Here is a 21,131-nt window from a genome sequence, read left to right on the forward strand (position 1 = left end):
TCAAGAGGAGGGGTTTTGGCCCTGGCTTGCAGCCTATATATTGTGTCACTGTTCTTATTGTTTTGGTAGCTGTTTGATGTATTTCACACTGTAATAATAAGGAACAAAGCTAATAAGGAAAGAGGGTAACACAAACAGTTATCAAGTTAAGAGAATTAACACACTTACTGCCCTATTGAATTCTCAACAGTTAAGCTTTCTACACATTAACCCATAAGTGTATTGATATGGTTGTTTTTCAATAGATTAAGAATCTCAACTTCGGAAAAAATCTCTTCCTTTGTTTTGGATGAAGGATTCAAGATTTTCATTGCCACTGGTTGTCTATCATGAAGAAATCCTCTGTACACCTGACTACAGTGCCCTCTGCCTATAAATTCCCTGTTGAAAAGCTAGAAGTAGCAGATTGCAACTCTTGGTATGTAAAATGCCCACAGGTTTTTCTTAGACAAAGACACTCTCTAATCTCCTTGCCAAACAATTTTCTCCTCCATTAGGATCTTTCTGCTGACTGTAACGAAATTCACCTTCTTTAGAGAACGCCTGAATTGGTGCTACCTCATTTGAAGACTTCATGATCATAGTCGCAAACCTTCTGCATAATCTGAAACTCTCCAGTTGCTTGTGTAATCCTATTTGGCAGCTGTAGTGCCCATCCACCACAGGTATTTGTTTTGATGTGGACTGTGGAGTAGGAATCTTGGTTAGTGAATCGACTCCATGTAAGAGGGGCCATCCATGTAGTGACTCTTCTTTCTCTGTAATCAGTCCTGAAAAAATATGCAGTTTCAATTCCTCTGCCAAAAAGGATTTGAACTTGTTTTCTGCTGGTGGATGTAGGAATTTACAGGGTAAGTTCCTCAGAAAGAACACCAAAAGGACACCGCTCACAACCAGATCTCAAATCAATACACCAGTATTTTTGACGTGGTTAAAACCCTCAAAGTGCAAGGAGGGAAACAGTCCACGGCCTGTCCCAACGTGGGTACTACAGGCAATTTATTAATCAAAGAATGAAAATTTACATAAGCTTCTCTCATGCACGGATTACCCGAACAATGACCCTCCATGCGCTTTAAATATAACTCATGGACCAATCAGGTGTCAAGCCACGGATCAAGTGTCGGTAATACTGAGGTGAGAGTGAACCGTCGGATCACTACATATCGTGACCGTCGGATTGTAAGTTACAAAATGTACAACGGTAAAGAAACACACTTTACCTAACTCTAACCTAACTCTATACTAGACCAAGTTGAACTTAACTATATCCTATGTGTCGGAATATCCTAACATCCCCCCTTAAGAACAACTTGGGATAGGATTGAAGGATTTACAAATATGACACAATAGGAGAAGGAAGGAGGCACTAGAGCCTATCCCCCCTTAGTGACAACTTCCTGAAATCCAAGCATATATCGAAGTTTAGTGAACTTCGCCTCTGTGAGAGCCTTTTTGAAGATGTCTGCAACCTGATCATCTGTTGGACAATATTGCACTTCAAGAACATGGTCATGAATGAGCTTTCTGATGAAGTGCATGTGTAGTTCAATGTGTTTGCTGCGCTGATGCTGGACTGGATCTTTGCATCGCTGAATGGCACTTTGATTATCACACCAAAGTGTGGTTGGATGCTGCTGCTCAAAGCCAAACTCTGATAGGATCTGACAAAGCCACAAGGCTTCCTTACTAGCTTCCACGGCACCACGATACTCTGCTTCTGCTGACGAAAGAGAAATGGTAGCCTGTTTCTTACAAGCCCATGTAATAGGTCCTGAACCAAGAGTGAAGACATAACCGGCAGTAGACTTCCGATCATCAGGGTCACCAGCCCAATCAGAATCAGTGAAACCAACTAACAGAGGAGCTGCTTTGGCACTGTAATGAATCCCAAACTGTACTGTACCTCGAACATAACGAAGTATTCTTTTAGCTGCTTTCCAATGACTTTCACGGGGGTTTTGCATAAAACGAGCAACAAGGCCAACAGCAAAGGAAAGATCAGGACGAGTATGGGTTAAATACAAGAGTTTTCCGACAAGTTGACGGTATAAGGTAGCATCAACTTCAGGAGAAGTACAAGAGACTGAAAGTTTGACTCCAGACTGAAAGGGAGAAGGGGTTGGCTTACAGTCTTCCATGTGAAAATGACGAAGAATATCACAAGCATACTTGGACTGGGAAAGGAAAATACCCTCCTGGGATTGCAAGACTTGAAGACCGAGAAAATAGTGTAAGTGTCCTAAGTCTGTCATTTCAAATTTCTTTTTAAGGCTGGACTTCACATGGTTTATAAGGTTGGGATCACTACCAGTAAGAATAAGATCATCAACATAAAGAACAAGAATGATAAGAGAGTTGCCCACTTTCTTGGTGTAGACAGTATTGTCAGAATGACACCTAGAAAAGCCAGATTCTAAAAGAAAGCTATCCATTTTGGCATACCAAGCCCGAGGAGCTTGCTTGAGGCCATAAAGGGATTTCTTAAGTCGACAAACAAGGCTGGAGTCTGTTTGTATGAAGCCAATGGGTTGTTCCATATAGATTTCTTCCTGCAAGTCCCCATGCAAGAAGGCAGATTTAACATCCATCTGATGGACTTCCCATTTTAAAGAGGCAGCAAGGGAAAGAACAAGGCGGATAGAGTTCATTTTGGCAACAGGGGAGAAGGTTTCAGTGTAGTCAATGCCTTCAACCTGTGAAAAGCCCTTAGCAACGAGACGAGCTTTATGTTTATCAACTTTCCCATCTGGTCCATACTTGGTTCTGTAAACCCATTTACATCTAACAAGTTTGCGTCCCTTTGGTAGAGGAACAAGATCCCATGTATCATTTGTCATCAATGAATGATATTCTTCATTCATAGCTGCTTCCCAATGTGGATGGCCTGAAGCTTCTGCAAAAGTGTCAGGATCATGATTTACTGGAGCTTGAGCCAGTAAAGAAGAGGCTCTTTCAAACTGAGAACGTGTACGTCGCTGATCTGTAGGATCACCGGCAAGATCACCTGCTGCATCCTGAGTAGCACGGACCCATCGTGGAAGTTGAGGATCCTGAGAAGGTGGGGGAGGATTATCATCCTCGCTTTCATCATCTGAAGAAGAAATGTTTTCAAAAGTAGAAGAGATAGGAAGAGGTGGCACATCCGCCGGACTAGGTTCGCAGGCCGATTTATTTTCATCAAACTTTACATCTCTTCTAATGATAACATTTTTGGACTTAAATGGAATAAGTCTATAACCTTTTACATCTTCAGAATATCCAACAAAAGTACATTTCTCACTCTTAGGTTCTAAAGCTTTATGCTTTTCATCTGGAATATGGGCCCATGCTTCACTTCCAAACACACGAAAGTGACTTACATCTGGTTTAATGGAACTCGAAGCTTCTTCTGGAGTGATATTCTCTAGAACCTTAGTAGGAGTGCGATTGATTATATAATTTGCACAATTAATTGCTTCGGCCCAAAAACTAAGACTGAGTCCTTTAGATTGCAGCATACAATTAGCCATTTCCTTTAAGGTGCGATTTTTCCTTTCAGCTACACTATTTTGTTGTGGAGTGTATGGAACAGTATGTTGCATTTGAATTCCATTTTCGGTGCAAAAGTTGATGAATGTGTTTTTAACATATTCTCCACCATTATCAGTTCTTAGCTTAAGAATTTGATGTCCAATTTTTTTTCAACAAAGGCTTTGAAGGCCAAAAAGGTGTTAAATACTTCACTCTTGAGTTTTAAGAAGTATACCCAAGTGCGTCTGGAGAAATCATCAATGAAAGTTAAGAAGTACTTGCAGCCAGAGAATGAAGCAACAGGAAGAGGACCACATAAATCACTGTGCACAAGCTGTAAAGGGGCTGAGGCGTGCCAAGAGGCACGTTTGTCAAAACTGTCCCGATGATGTTTTCCGAGTACACATTCGGAACAAACACCATCTCTGCAAGATACCATAGGAAGACCTGTCACCATATTTTCTTTACATAGATGCTGAAGGGAGCGATAGTTTAAGTGACCAAATCGCTCATGCCAAAGTTTGCTCACTTCATCATTATGAGCAATAAATACTCAGGGAAGATTTGATGACCCAAAGTTGTGAAACTTATACAACCTTTTGGAATCATCAGCAAGACCAGTAGCTAGAATCTGTTTAGGATCTTTTAGATCCTTGATTACAACATCATGAGGTGAAAATTCAACAATTTTACCTTCACCTGAATGAGTTATCTGATAGACAGATAGAAGGTTGCAGGATAAGGTTGGAACACATAATACATCATTAAATTGACCATTGTCTAGATGAACAGTTCCAGTCCCTACAACATTAAGAGATCTATCATCACCAACATATATATTTTTGGTGTTACAATCATTTAAAGAAGAAAACATGGCTTGGTTTTTGGCCATGTGACAAGAGGCTCCAGAATCAATGAGCCACTCATGAGAATGAGAAGAAGAAGAAGATACATTTAATGCATAACCAGACTGAGATGATTGACAATGACATGCAGAAAGTGCCATTCCGGAAGTTGAAGTTGAAGTAGGCTCCACATGGATGTTATGTTTCTTCATTGCGGCTTCCAAGGCTTCCATCTTCTTAAAGCATTTAGATTCTAAGTGGCCATCTCGATTACAAAAGTTACAATGTCTATCAGTCTTCTTCCATTTGTTTTTATTGGTCTTATCATTTTGCTGAAATGATCTTTCATTTTGAGGCTGAGATGGTTTAGGACCATTCTTTTGAGGATATGACTTCTTAGGATTCTTTGAATTTGGTTGCTGCTGGGCGGCTAACGCTTTCGTGGAAGAGTTTCCAAGATTAAGAAGACCAAGGTGTAAGAGTTTTTCTTGTTCTCTTATTAAGGAATCACAAAAGGAGTCAAAGGAAGGGGCTTTGTAGTCTTTTCCTTGACAAATGAAAGCTTCCCTTGTAGAATGGAAAGTGGAAACAAATACAGAGTAGGCTGGTCCCAACTTAGTAAGGATGGAATAAATAAGGTTACCATCTTCTTTCTTAACTTTAACACCTTCCAAGAGATATCTAAGGGTCTTGAATTTGGACAAGAAATCTTCAATGCAAGAAAAATTATTAAGATCCAAAGTAAGCAGCTCATTTTCAAGTTGATGGGCTCTAATTTCATTTTTAATCCCAAAAACTTTAGCGAGTTTTTCTAATGCTTCATGAGGAGTCTCAAGTTCTGCAATGTGGAATCTAAGATCAGGAGAAATAGACATCCCTATCAAACCACGTGCTTGATCTTGTCTATTTTCCCATTTTGCAGCCTTGTCTTCATCTTTTGGTTTCTTCTCTTGGTCTGTGGCTATTCTGAAGAGACCTTTACTTCTAAGTAAATCTTCTATGTAGGCTACCCATTGGAAGTAGTTAGTGCTGTCAAGAATGACTTGGCATGGACTTTCCATTTTTAAAAAAAAACTGAAGCTGAAGATGCTGAAAGTAAGTGTTCCAATGGATAGATCTCGAAAAAATAGGCGGTTAAAAAAAACGGCTCTAAAAAAGGCTTCCGGATGAAGAAGTTATGGATTTTTGAAAAAAAATTGTTGACGTTGCCGGCAAAGTGCGCGAATGTGCGGGAATGAAAAAAAAAATCCGCCCCCACAAAATGGAGACTTGAACCCAAGACCTCTACTCTCTTAAAATAGCTTTGAACCAATTGATCTATACAAAAATTTTGAGAGAGAGAGAGAGAGAGAGAGAGAGAGAGGGGGGGGGGCCTTGGTTTGCGTGCTTGCCTTGAGAAAGCTCTTTTTCCCTACAAAACACAAAACCCAACACGAATATGCAAAGAAAAACGAACCTTGCGGCTCGAAGTTAGCTTTAGCCAAAAAACTAGAAATTTAAAAAAAAAAAATCTCAAAGTTAGCTTTAGCCGAAAAACTAAATACTTTTCTCAATGTTTCTGATTTTCCGAGATCACACTAAGGTGCAGGGAAAAGAGCATACGCATGAGAAAAATCCTTCCTTTCTGTTTCTGATTTGCCCAGATCGTATAGAGTCGCAGGGCAAAGAGCATACGCAGAAATGAAAGGTATAGATCCGGTTAAAAAAAAAGGCTAAATAAACTGAGACCGAAATAAGCAGAGAGAAAATAACAGTAAACTGCAAAAAAAACACTGTATACCTCTCGATCTGAAAAATGACGCAGCTAGGGCTACTGGAAACCTTTTCGCGTGAAACGAAAGGGGTTCCTCACTGGAACAGATGCTCCGAACGCAACAGAGCAGTCCTCTCGGCCCGAAAGCAGTCAGAAACAGCAGAGCTAGGAAACGACAGCCGCATGCAGTTCTACCGGCTTCAGATTTGGATCACCAACGGACGCGGCCCTCAAATAGCTCTGATACCATGTAGGAATTTACAGGGTAAGTTCCTCAGAAAGAACACCAAAAGGACACCGCTCACAACCAGATCTCAAATCAATACACCAGTATTTTTGACGTGGTTAAAACCCTCAAAGTGCAAGGAGGGAAACAGTCCACGGCCTGTCCCAACGTGGGTACTACAGGCAATTTATTAATCAAAGAATGAAAATTTACATAAGCTTCTCTCATGCACGGATTACCCGAACAATGACCCTCCATGCGCTTTAAATAGAACTCATGGACCAATCAGGTGTCAAGCCACGGATCAAGTGTCGGTAATACCGAGGTGAGAGTGAACCGTCGGATCACTACATATCGTGACTGTCGGATTGTAACTTACAAAATGTGCAACGGTAAAGAAACACACTTTACCTAACTCTAACCTAACTCTATACTAGACCAAGTTGAACTTAACTATATCCTATGTGTCGGAATATCCTAACAGTGGAAAACTATCAATATTATCCCGAAAGCCTATTTTTAAACTTAGAGCACTCCCTTGCTCGAATCTTTGCATATTAATCCCCATGACAGGTGATCCCTTGCAAACCTTTACCAATAATGACTCTTCCTGCAGCCAGCATTACATGTCTTTGAAACTTTACCAGCACATGGAGAACTTTGTTCTGGCAAAACTTTCCACTCATTGGCCCTATTCAGTTGCAGTAGAGATGCTGTTTTTTATTTTCTGGTTCATCTACTCTGTCAACAAAAAACTTCAACTTCTTTCATGAAGTTGTGTCACATGCCACACATTTCCTCACACCTTGCAAAGAATCTTCTGATACTTCTCTCGTAAGCACCGTCTCAGAACTACCTAAATGCTCCTCCCGTTGATATAATAACTGGCCAGTATTGATATTAACCTCATTGGATGATAAATCAAACTGAATTTGCAACGTCATTTCTGTTGAGACTTCAATGTCTACAGTTTTTCCCTTGTTTTGGCCAGGCTCATTAGTTCTGACTGATTTCAAAATACCAGAAGGAAGCTCGTTTATTTGATGCCCAGAAGGAAAATCTTCTGTATTTTTATCAACACTCTCCATTGTTTTCCTGAGAGTAGACTTATGCTGTTGCAAAGAGAGATTCTGAGACCTGACCCCTTCATCACAGGTAAAATGATGTTCCACTTCATCACATTCACTAGGAACAACACCAAGAGCTTTCCCAGATCCTTCCATCAAAGCATCGTTACTTGTCTGGCATACAAATGCTTGCCCGGTACCTTTATCCATATGGCACAGAGAAATTTGTTTTAATCTATCTTCGAGTAGAGCAAAATTTTCAGAAGATCTTTGGTTAGCAGAATGATCTTTCAAAACAATCTCTACTTCCATGCTTGTACCATTGTCACTTTCTGCTTCTTTATAAAACTGCTGACCTCTACCACAACTTAGCATTGGGCCAGTGCTAGATGACCTTTTATGAAGTTTGTAGATGACGTGATGAAGATGATAGTGCTTCAACAAAGAAGCTTCAGCCAGAACAAACCAATCATTTGTAAGAAAATATGCAGTATTTGCTAATTGTGGAAGGCTAAATGTTGTAGGAGCTTGTCTCAAAAACATTTCAACATAATTGAGCAAGAAAAGTCCACAATCAGAGAAATTATTTTGCTGAGGTACAAGCTAGTGGTTTGTATTGCTTTGATCCTTGGACGACAGCTTGTGAAAAATTCTTGTCTTGGAGCTGTCTAGAAATTTTCTGCCACATCCTTCATAATGACAAACTTGCAGTCCCTCTTCGTGCACATGTGAGTGCTTCCTCAAAGCATCTGTAAATATCTTTCCACAGTATTTATAACTGCAAAAGGAAACCCTTGGGGAAAGTGATTTGGGCCCTGGTTCCTTCTCCTGCTGCCCTAGTGAGATGATAGCACCCTGATCTTCTTCTTGCTTAATGGTGTCAGTCTTTTCTTCTTCCACTGGATCACAACTTATGCAGTGAGATTGACTAGTCCAGATTAGCTGTCCTGTATCTTTTCCATATTCAGTGTTTGAAGCAACTGTTTGCCCATCATCGTCATGCTTCCCTTTTTCTTTTACTAGATCCCTGCGATCACTTGTCTGCTTCTTGTATAGCCATGACCATGTTCTTGTCTTTGCTGCAGTTTCCCTTGTACTTTGATTGATTTTCATGCTTTGGCTTATTATCAGGATCACTTGATTTGTCTTTCTTGCCACTATTCCAGAAGTTGTCCCATTTCATATTTCTTAGATACTGTGGCATTTTGTTAGATTTTTCTAATCTTCTGATATTTTCTACTTGCTGCTCTTCCAACCTCCTCCAAGATTCTGATTGCTGCTCCCAAAACTCTGCATACTTTTCCCAAAACTTTGCTTCCGGTTGTTCCATTTTTCAAATTTTTAAATACCATCCAGGCTGGCAGGACTTCTGCTCTGATGCCACTGTAGAGTACTAGAGTGATTTTTCCCTAGGGTGCTAGGGTTTCAATAAATTTCTTTTCTTGCATAACATTTGATATCGGTTCATATAACACACATTTCAATTAAAATCCACAAACCAACAACGAATATACCATTCAACAAATCCAATAAACAATGTAATCCAAATTCCACAGTATATTTCTAATATAACAGAATGAATTCAACAATACAGAACACCCTGTCCCTACGTGTTGAATTTTCCAAGCACCATTTTTTCTAACAACCAAAGAACTTATATGAGCTACTGACTGGACAGGATTTTCTATATGCCACCGAAGTCGCACTTCTTTGTATTAACTCAGAACTTCTTTACAAGATTTTCTATATGCCACTCAAGTTGCACTTCTTTGTATTAAATCAGAACTTCTTTACAAATTTTGCAATCCATTTATGTCGTAACCCGATCTGCCCTACACGGGGACCATAAACTCGGAGTTCACGTAAAAGTTGTGCCACAGGTGTTCGTTAGGAATTAATCACTGAATGTTTCAGGTATTGCGGCCCCTAGCTTTAATTTCTTGCTGCGACACCCTTGGGTATGTACAAAATTGTTCTGTCATCCACAAAGTTGCTGCCCGAGTTGACTGTGTAAATTCGACCAGTTACAAATTGCCTTGCGATGGTTTCAAACTTCAGGAACTTCGTTTCGTATAGGATCTAGCTTCCAGGAATAGCGTTAATCTTCACAGGCTTTGATTCTATTCGAGAGTCCCATCCCATTGTTGGTATACCGTATTATGCTGCTCAAACGGAATGAATTGTGTGCCGGAACAATCAACAGAAAAACCCTCGTTGTCTTTAGATGATGTTCCTGGGCCAAATCAAAGGATCAAACCAACCGAAGATATGTTGCCTTCCAGATGTCGTTTCCTGTGCCAAAACAAAAATCAAGAGCCAAAGAATTCACTGCCTTTTCCAGATATATTCCTGTGCCAAACAGAATGAAAATGAGGATAAATTGGCCATCTAAGGTGGAATCTTTCACCACCGAAATTGACAAGAGGAAAGGGGTCTTAAAACCCTCAGAGCCTCAGGCTCAAAGAAAACATAGATAATTGATCCAATCCAATGATGATTCAACATGAATTCATCCCTCATATTTAGATTTCCTAGAGGGGTCTTTTCTTGAGTAAACTTTACTCCAAGCCCCAATTTTGGGTTTCTTCACCCAGCTGGTCCAAAACTTGCCCAACAGTGGTATTTTGGATTTTTTCAGATTTCCCCTTTATGTACTATAGCCTATGGGGATTGATAGGCTGTTTCGTCTCTTGATCGATTAATTTTTTTGGAACATTACATATTTATACATGAATTTTGCTCTCTTTGACATTATTTTTATCCCTACATTTTGGTGGCTTTTATATCACATGATAACCATTTTGCATGGACAATATTTGACAATAATAATAATAATAATAACAATAATAATTTAGGAATTTGATTCTTAATAACGTTATTTGTAGTTTTACATGTAGTTACAGATACATTGGTCATTATAAAATTAGTTCTTCATGTCTTGCATGGGAAAGATTGACTTGCAACAAATTTAAAACTTGCAAAAGCATTGAATTTGCTTGATCCTTAAATTGACATGTAATGGCTAACTGGTTCAAATTTAGTAGTTTCATCTTATTGATATTTTCCATTGCTTTCATAGTTTTTAACTGATTTAGACATTTTTTGGGTGAAACAGATGGAAGGCACGCTCACAATCTCTCCTAGCACTACTAAAAAGTTTGGAGGCTAACTTCTTATGTCTACAGGTTTGTGTTAGCCTTTCCTAAAATGGTCATTTGTCTCCCTACAACTAAAAAAAAACATTCTAACTCTTTAAATAGATTATTGCTGTATTACTTTGAGTTTATTCGCAATATATGGAGCAGACGGAGGACACTAATGCAGAACCAATCTCAGGGGTACTCTTAAATGCTTCTAAGATATTATTCAGCCAAGCATAAAGTTTGAAAATTGAAAGTCCAAAAGTCCAAACTCCCTGAACGATAATTGCAATGATTGCCCTGTTTTCAAAGAAACTATCAGATGACATTGGATAGTCTAGTTGCCATGCTAGTATTATTAGAGTTATAATGGTTATTGGTTCTCCAATGTTAATTTTAGGTATGTTCTATGCTAGAGCAATTTATTTAATTTCTTTTCCATATTAGCAATCACGTCAGCATAAAGTAAACTGCAGATAGAACATAAATATAAATCGCAGAAGACAAGCCAAGACAAGAGGACACAAGATGTGGCGCTAGCCAGGGACAAACCCCACAATGTGTGGGGAAACCCTTGATCAATTATTCTTTTATGTTCTTCAAAGTTCAGCAGAGAAAGAGAGAGAGAGAGAGAGTACATTTACAACAGAAGTCAACACTTTGACTTATCTAGATCTGAGCATAGATCATCTCCTATAACGATGAGATCAGTTGAAGACATTCTGCTTCAACTGATTCTCCAAGGTAACTCCTTCACCTATCATCGTGCTGCATCTGGTCCTCTAGCTGCACCACTGCATACTGCACCATGCTGCACTAATCATGATTATCATCATGCTGCCCATGTCCATGATCTTATCCATCATAATGCTGCTCAAACTAATGTGCATCATCATCATGTTGCTGCCCTCGCTAATGTGCATCATCATTATGCTACTGCCTCTGCTCCATGTATCATTGTACTGCCCATGCACATGATCTCATAGTGCTGCCCATCATGTTGCTGCCTTTGCCTTCTCGTTGCTTCATCATGCTGCAACAATTTGCTTCTGTTGATATCAGCCTTAGCTACTTGCTATGGCTTGCAGCCTAGCAAAGCAGCTAGGGTATAGATCCTATTCGGCATACTTCTTAACCTATCCTTCTTTCTGCGTTAACAGGTCTCCATGTGTTAACAGTTTTCCATTACAACGTTTACAGGTCTCTATTACAGTGTATAGAGTTTCTCCATGAACCAGTGTATCATGTTGTTACCATGACAGCGTATGAACATGTACAGCGTAGGTGTCTCCCTGATCTGCGTATATATCTTCATCACTGTATCATCATGTACAACGTAGGTGTCTTAGGATCAGCGCATATATATCTTCATCATGTACAACTTAGATGGCATCACGTTGACTGTGTGTAGAAGTCTCCTTTTGCAGCGTATTAACTTAGGTTTATGTACAGCATATATGGCATCACGTTGTACGTGTCTCCATTGCTGTGCGTTAGAACTCATTGCTGCGTATATGCATTCCAGACATCATTGCGTCCCATGACTGTCTATATGACTTGTATATATCTGCGTTCAATATGACTGTGTCCCATGAATATGACTCTCATGCCCAGCGTATATATTGCCAAGACTGTGTTATTATTGTGCTAGGTTAATGCCAAGACTGTGTTCACCACTGACTGCGTATGAGTCACGAATCTTCATGTCTGCATAGAACATTTCTTCATTGATGTGTGTATTTCCATACCTGACTGCTTTCCTTGTATAGACAGCGGGTTCCATATATGAATGCGGCTCTTCATAACAACATTGCTTTTGACTCTATAAATGTCTCGTATAACCTGTATATGAATGTAACCATGAAGAATGCGGCTCTTCATTATCTGCGTGTAAGAATCTCCAAGACCTGTGTATCAATGACCAACGTATAATATTCTCTGGTCAGCGTATTGAGTTTCCACTGCGGCTACCTGCGGCTATCCTTCACGTAACTGTGGCTACCCTTCACGTATCATCTCCATTGCTTGTGGGTTCATGACTGCGTTATCATTTAGGGCATCATCATGCGTTGGTAGGGCATCATCTTTGGACCAACGTGTGTTTCTCTTGGTGTCTCACTCCTCCAAAAACCCAAGACGTGGAGAGGAGGAGATCCCTCAAGAATTGTGTGTCCCAAATGACATCAAATCTTCTTCAATTTATACTAAAACGTATATGATGAATAGACATGACGTTTGGGCTTCTTGAGCCTACCTCAGTTGCTGGTCGGCTAGATAATAAATCCATAATCAAAATAAATTCATATCTCCATAAATACTTATCGGAATCGGATGATCTTTGGATCAATCCTACACCTCTCGACGAGAGAGATCCAATAAAAATATCAGCTGCCATAAATAAGCTAACCCACGTGGAGTTTGGCCCTAGTTGCCAATTTAACACTCCCTCTCAACTAGGGAGAACTCCATCCGCTGATCCATATGTCCGACTGTATTGCCTTTGCCATTAGTGCCCTGCATTGCTTTGCCCAGCTCTGCTCAGCTCTGCTTGCTCTGCTCTACTAGCTTTGCTTAGCTCTGCTGGCTATGCTCTGCTCTGCTCAGCTTTGCTAGCTCTATTCTGCTCTGCTCAGCTCTACTGGCTCTGCTGTGCTCAACTTAGCTCTGCTGAACCATAAAGAAGAAGAATTGATCGAGAATGTCTCATACCATTCTCCACTGACCCGAAGTCAGTCTCAGAGTGCGTACCACTGGTCCCAGACCAGTAACAATCGACTCGAAGTCAGTGTCATAGAAAGTACCACTCCTACCACTGGTCCCAGACCAGTATCATTTATCCCAGATCATTGGAGGTCATCCTAGCGTAGGGAGTATGGTAGATACAACGATGCGTCCACCGATACTACTATGGTCCCTAACTTCATTTCCCGGCTCATTGATCAGATGAGAGGTACTTCCCATGAGTCCCAGACTGCATGGGTAGGATGCCTCGACAGGTGAACTAATCAATCTTGTCCTCAAAGGAGAACACATCAATCCTGCTACAATTGCCATGGAGAACACATCAATCCAAGCCTCACAGGAGAACACATCAATCATGCTACAATCGCCATGGAGAACACATCAATCCAGGCCTCACAGGAGAACACATCAATCCTGCTACACAGGAGAGCGAATCATCTTGTTCCAGTGCACACCACCAGGGGAGGGTGAGTCACCCTGTGGTCGTATGTTGCTTCAGTAAGAACCGCAAGCCCTCAGAGCTCCCAGAGCTCAATGTATGCAACATGCAGGACCCTTGTACAAGGGTTTCTTGATGACTCCAAGTCGTTTGGGAAAATCACAGATTTGATCTTTCCCCAGGGCTTTGACAAAGAGTTGCGACCTGTACATCATCTTAATGCGATGGAGCCTCCTTGCTCATCGACTTACCATATCCCAGATAAGGTAGTATCTGATGTCTATCTGCTAGAGCAATCAGCGAATACGGGATTCCTCAATAATTGAATCCCACCTCTGGTTGTTACAGAGAGTCACAGTGGTATGCGATCAAACAGCTCACTGAAGAGCTTCCCCAACCAGGTAGCTTCATACGAGATCATACTCGTAGATATGTATCCGGTCTCGGCGGTGCTTATGGCAACCGACTTCTGCTTCTTGCTCATCCATTATATCAAAGCAGAATCCAAAGAGAAACAACACTAAGAAGTGCTCCAGTGATCCTCCACACTACCTGCCTAATCAACATTCGAATAATCATGCAGTTTCGTATTTCCGGCATTGTATCTCGATCCATGAGAGATTGTGTCCTGAAGACATCTCAGAAGATTCTTGGCACAAATCCAGTGAGGATCAACCAAATATGAGCTCCCCGTGCTAACTGCAAGACGTATGTCTGGACGGAAGTTCACCAAGAACTTTCCCAAGTCTGGTCCGACATCACTACCGTATAACTTCATCGAGGTAGTCACAGGCTTGCAGTTTATCTTTTCACATCCGGAATCCAACTCCCTCTTACTTCTGCAAGTGAGAGGGTTTGCATAGGTCGTCCTCATAAGGTGCTGGTATGAGGGGTCTATCATCCGCAACCTTCGGATGGTTTGGATTGATTTCACTCCTAGTGAATCTCAACTTCATTAGACAGCTGTTGATCCTCTCATACTATGCCTAGGGTGTTTTGCTTCAAGCCATAGAGGGCTTTCTACCACCTGCATACATGAGATTTCCGATCATGAATCAAACTTCTCGGGTTGTTCCAAACCTGTGGACCTGTGGCATGAGGGGGATGGTCCCCTTATGATATTTTCCTTCGGTACATCTCAGACATGTACCTTCATGCTCCTTTTGAATTCAGGCTTCCCTGTCATTATCTGACTCACAGACCTCCGGTGCTATGTGTCAATGGACTTCCTGTAACTTAATACAACCTTGAACTCAAAAGCATCTTTGAAAATTCTATTTTCAAACACGTACCTTTCCATCGATGAATGCCACCTTAAAACCTTCGACTTCCATTCCTAGGGTTCCTTGCTTCCTTTGAGAGTCGGCCCTGTCCTTGATGACCTGCATCTTTGCCATTCAAACACTCCTTCGCATAAGGGCCGAACTCATAACCAAGACATCTACCTTTCCTTCCACCCTTAGATCCAAACTTCCCAATGAAGTGATCTTTAGGTATGCCATCAGAAGTTCTGCTGCACCATTCTGATAATATGCTCTGCTTCGACTTCACCCTAAGTGAATTGTGAAGAACCCATTGATCCTTTTGTCTTGTCCCAACTGTCTTTGGTGATTGCTCTTTCACTCTTGCTTGGGCATTGTCTTCACCTCAGCTCTGATACCATGTTAATTTTAGGTATGTTCTATGCTAGAGCAATTTATTTAATTTCTTTTCCATATTAGCAATCACATCAGCATAAAGTAAACTGCAGATAGAACATAAATATAAATCGCAGAAGACAAGCCAAGACAAGAGGACACAAGATGTGGTGCTAGCTAGGGACAAACCCCACAATGTGTGGGGAAACCCTTGATCAATTCTTCTTTTATGTTCTTCAAAGTTCAGCAGAGAAAAGAGAGAGAGAGAGAGAGAGAGAGAGAGAGAGAGAGAGAGAGAGTACATTTACAATAGAAGTCAACACTTTGACTTATCTAGATCTGAGCATAGATCATCTCCTATAACGATGAGATTGGTTGAAGACATTCTGCTTCAACTTATTCTCCAAGGTAACTCCTTCACCTATCATCGTGCTGCATCTGGTCCTCTAGCTGCGCCACTGCATACTGCATCATGCTGCACTAATTATGATTATCATCATGCTGCCCATGTCCATGATCTTATCCATCATAATGCTGCTCAAACTAATGTGCATCATCATCATGTTGTTGCCTTCGCTAATGTGCATCATCATTATGCTACTGCCTCTGCCCCATGTATCATTGTACTGCCCATGCACATGATCTCATAGTGCTGCCCATCATGCTGTTGCCTTTGCCTTCTCGTTGCTTCATCATGCTGCAACAATTTGCTTCTGTTGATATTAGCCTTAGCTACTTGCTATGGCTTGCAGCCTAGCAAAGCAGCTAGGGTATAGATCCTATTTGACAAACTTCTTAACCTATCCTTCTTTCTGCGTTAACAGGTCTCCATGTGTTAACAGTTTTCCATTACAACGTTTACAGGTCTCTATTATAGTGTATAGAGTTTCTCCGTGAACCAGTGTATCACGTTGTTACCATGACAACGTATGAACATGTACAGTGTAGGTGTCTTGCGGATCTGCGTATATATCTTCATCACTGTATCATCATGTACAACGTAGGTGTCTTAGGATCAGCGCATATATATCTTCATCATGTACAACGTAGATGGCATCACGTTGACTGTGTGTAGAAGTCTCCTTTTGCAGCGTATTAACTTAGGTTTATGTACAACGTATATGGCATCACGTTGTACTTGTCTCCATTGCTGTGCGTTAGAACTCATTGTTGCATATATGCATTCCAGACATCATTGCATCCCATGATTTTCTATATGACTTGTATATATCTGCGTTCAATATGACTGTGTCCCATGAATATGACTCTCATGCCCAACGTATATATTGCCAAGATTGTGTTATTACTGTGTTAGGTTAATGCCAAGACTGCGTTCACCATTGACTGCGTATGAGTCATGAGTCTTCATGTCCGCGTAGAACATTTCTTCATTGTTGTGCGTATTTCCATACCTGACTGCTTTTCCTGTATAGACAGCGGGTTCCATATATGAATGCGGCTCTTCATAACAACATTGCTTTTGACTGTATAAATGTCACGTATAACCTGCATATGAACGTAACCATGAAGAATGCGGCTCTTCATTATCTGCGTGTAAGAATCTCCAGGACCTGTGTATCAATGACCAGCGTATAATGTTCTCTGGTCAGCGTATTGAGTTTCCACTGCGGCTACCTGCGGCTATCCTTCACGTAACTGTGGCTACCCTTCACGTATCATCTCCATTGCTTGTGGGTTCATGACTGCGTTATCATTTAGGGCATCATCATGTGTTGGTAGGGCATCATCTTTGGACCAACGTGTGTTTCTCTTGGTGTCTCACTCCTCCAAAAACCCAAGACGTGGAGAGGAGGAGATCCCTCAAGAATTGTGTGTCCCAAATGACATCAAATCTTCTTCAATTTATACTAAAACGTATATGATGAATAGACATGACATTTGGGCTTCTTGAGCCTACCTCAGTTGCTGGTCGGCTAGATAATAAATCCATAATCAAAATAAATTCATATCTCCATAAATACTTATCAGAATCGGATGATCTTTGGATCAATCCTACACCTCTCGACGAGAGGGATCCAATAAAAATATCAGCTGCCATAAATAAGCTGACCCACATGGAGTTTGGCCTTAGTTGCCAATTTAACATCCAAGGAAAACCTCATAGGGAAACCCAGTGAATGCTTCCCCATATTTGTGGATGGCATCTTTAATAAACCTGTTGGCATAGACTAGTGCACCTTACCTATGGGTATTCGAGCCAAGGACTTGCCAGCATGAAACTGAAATAATCCAAGAAGTATTTCTCTATTTCAAGTACTGTTATGCTATTGGTTTCTTTGCATGTTTGGTTTTCATAATGTGGTATCATAGTGACAGTGAGAGGAAGTTGAAGTAGGTAAAGGACCATGGATTGCATAGATTAGTTACAGACAAAGTATTGCTTTTTGATACACACCAAGAGATTGCAAGGGATTTGAAAGTGAGGTTTGATTTTGAAAATGAGGTCAATTTTTTTACTTGATTTAAAGCCAATTATAAAAAAAAAAATATCAAACTTATTTTTCAATTTAAAGCCAGATTTTTTTTTCCATACTAAATCGATTTTCCAAAAAGACAAAAGGGAAAATTTTGATTTTGAAAGAGAAATCAAATTAGTTTAAGGGGCACCTGTTGTGTTTTAGCTGTTGTATAGACAAACCACTATTCTTTTGGGCCATACAAAGTGGGATATATAGCATATGGAAGTTGTAGAAACACCAATTCGAGCCACCAAGTAGCCGTACAGATGCAATTCATACACCTTGGTGACTAAGTGTGGTTAAGGTTCCAATTCACATTGGTATCAAAGGTATGGTCATTTGAGTTTGAGAATCGTTTCTTATTTAGATAAAGTAAGTTTGGTCGATGACCTTCCAGAGATATAGAATTGACAGTGAATTTTTAGAGAAAATTGGCCTGTACGTATGGCAATTAATCTGCGCAATGAGCTCCAAGTGTTAGCTCCACTAATCCTGGAGCTAGACATGGAACCTCTTAGAGCTGGTAGGTCACGGGTTTGTCTCTGTCAATTGCTTGGGCTAAGTGTTGCATTCAATGTCAATAATTTATCCCATTTTCCATCTGCAGATCACAGTACAGTACTTAGAGGGTTTTCTGCAAGGTTTTCCTTGGACAAAAAAATTAAGCCACCTAGCTTAAAAGTTGATTTCTATAGAGTATTTTTGTCACCTAACATTGAATTTGGACACCCATATTCTACGATTTGATGCTCAAAAATCAAATTTCATTGAGCAAGGGTTTGATTTTACAGAAATTTGTCCAAATTAATAGGTATTTGGTAGATTTGTAAAAGATCTATACATTTTTCATTGGGTTTATCAGTTTTTCAGCAAGTATATTTGTTTTTATCTCTCTAGTTTTCTGTTTTAAAGGGACTAAAAAGGTAGTGCCCTTAGCTGTAAGTGTTTATTTAGTTGAATATTTTATTTTCAACGAGATTTTTTTTTATTTTCAATGTTTTGTTTGTCTAACATAATGTTCGAGGGTAACTAGAAATTTGTATAGAAAATTATAGTATTTGGAAACAATATATGTTAGCAATGTTTGAGTGCATGTGTTTGGAACAGTTTGTGTTGGGAAAGGAATGATGACCAACAACTGCTAGAAATGATCAAACCAAGTTTGATGAGCAGAATAGAGAAACAGTGATGCTGTTTAAACTTTGAGTGACTAAAATGATGTCTGAAGTGTAGACCAGGGGTGATGTTGTGGCTGTTTGTAACAAAAGGATTTATGTGAAATTTTAGATAAAAGTAGATCCTTTCCTTCTTTAAAATGTGCTATTTTAAATTGAAATAGACAATCATGAGTCTCTACAAGATCATTTACTAAAGATCAAGGACCTTCAGATCAGTTGAATGACACTGGGCAGTTTCGACACTCAATATTGTAAGGGTTCCAAGGGTACTAGAGAATGCAAACTGTCAGCTCATGCAACCTCTCTGCACCTCAGGTTTGTGCTTGCTAATCCTGGGGTGAATCCGTATGCAATCTAGAAGCAAACTGCAAGTTTTAGGGACCCAGGATCACTGCTATCCTGAATTAATCGCTTTCGATAAATTGATATAACACACCTGTAAAACACTAAAACTACAAAGAAAATTGTGTATTTGCACCTAGGGACAGATTTCTTCCTTGGGAAACATGCAAATCTGCAATTAGGATATGAAAATCTACCCTAAAAAGGACAGATCTGCATGGAAGAAGGTGAGAAGAACAATTTTTAGGAAGGAAATTAAAAATCACGTTTGCATTACCTTAAATAAGGGTTATGGATTAAGAAAATAGATTAAGAGGGAGTAATTCCCAATATTAACCAATTGGTGGGTTGAAGCAAAGTGAAAGACATAATTAACCAGTGATCTTTGAAGCAACGATAGCCTAGAGTAGGTCTAGAGGTTTACAAAGATAACATAGCTTACCAAAATAGAATAAAGTCACTACAATCCAAGGAAAATCTCCTCAAAGAGGGCACATCAACTCTTGGAGAAGAAAGTGCCACTTTAGTCTAGTTTTGTTAAAGTCAAACATCTTTGTTCATGCTCTCTTTTCTTTTTTGCTAAAGATAGCCCATGCAAATGTGGAAAAGTTGACAAAGGTGGCTTTCTTCTAAAGCATGAAAAGTCTCTAAAGGATTGTACTTTATTCGTTGGTTAAACAAGCCATGTGCAAAAGGGAAAACCATGCCCCTTCATCGTTATGGTCCTCTCTGGGTGTGCCGTGCAAACGCCCATTTTCGTGTTGGTAGTGCGTGCTGTGCAAATGCCCATTTTTGTGCTGGTAGTGTGTGCCGACACATGAGGCTGTCCCAAAAAGGGTAAGTTGTGACTGCTGTTGTGCCTTAGTGGTTTGTGTGGCCTTGTCGTTGGGTGCTTCCTTGTGCCTTCGTCATTGTTGTGCCTGTTGGGTGTGCCTACGCACTTGTGGGCACCCAGGCACACCAGACTGTCCCAAAAATGTTAAGTTGTGACCGCTTTTGTTCGTTGAGGTGGTTCGTGTGGCCTTGTTGCCAGTGCGCTCCCTTTTGCCTTCTTCGTTGTTGTGCTTGTGAAAATTCGAGAATCCCACCCAAATCACCTACTGCAGCAACTGATTAAACTTCTCCTATCTGTTAAATACTGAAACAAATTATTTACTGTTTCCTACAACAAATATCAAAGCTAACACACTGCAACCTTCACTTAATTAATTAATTTGCCCAAAACAAGAACATAACAAATAGAGAAAGATGCACAAGTGACAGTATTTTTTGGACAAATGTCCCTGGAAAAACCCAATGCGGGAAAACCGGTGCAGCAGCTCTGAGGGTTTTATATTATTAAGCAGTAGTTTATGAATACAACTCTGGATGCCCTTCCGGCAATCCAGTTACAGGAAAATAAACTGGCAGAAAAACTTAGTGAGATTACCTCACTCTACTTGGCAATTTCGGCTATTCTGGCAGTTGAACCAACTATCCTTGGATATCTCTGCACTGGCCCTGCGTCAGCCTCAACAGGCTCTGTGTCAGCCCAACTAGGGAATCTCTGCCCTCTAGAGCAGTTTCCAGCTCTCTCGGCTCAGAAATCTCAGCTCCCCGGCAGATTTTGGATTTTTGCACTGGAAGACTGCACTGCGTCTGTGTGAGCCCTTCTGCCTTTGCGTCAGCTCTACATGGGCCCTTTTGGCCCAACGTCAAGCACTCCTGGGTCTGCACTGCCTCCTCTTGGTGTCTCTCTGCCTCTCTGTTGTTGATCTTCGGTCTTGGAG

The 21,131-nt window shown here is 40.5% G+C and overlaps 1 protein-coding gene across 4 annotated transcripts in view; it reads left to right on the top strand.

Annotated features, from left to right (window-relative positions):
• The window catches only part of LOC149254502 (DNAse I-like superfamily protein), a 192,468-nt gene that overhangs the window by 133,732 nt on the left and 37,605 nt on the right, over positions 1 to 21,131 (top strand). For all 4 annotated transcript variants that reach the window (XM_089460185.1, XM_089460187.1, XM_089460184.1 and 1 more), the window contains exon 5: positions 10,520 to 10,589. In XM_089460185.1, the coding sequence (XP_089316311.1) occupies positions 10,520 to 10,589 (70 nt within the window). The remainder of the gene's footprint in view (positions 1 to 10,519; positions 10,590 to 21,131) is intronic.

The sequence above is a fragment of the Pinus tabuliformis genome, chromosome 7 (genome assembly GCF_031772625.1).
Source record: "Pinus tabuliformis cultivar Carrire ecotype Pingquan chromosome 7, CPIR1, whole genome shotgun sequence".
In the NCBI taxonomy this organism is placed as follows: domain Eukaryota; kingdom Viridiplantae; phylum Streptophyta; class Pinopsida; order Pinales; family Pinaceae; genus Pinus; species Pinus tabuliformis.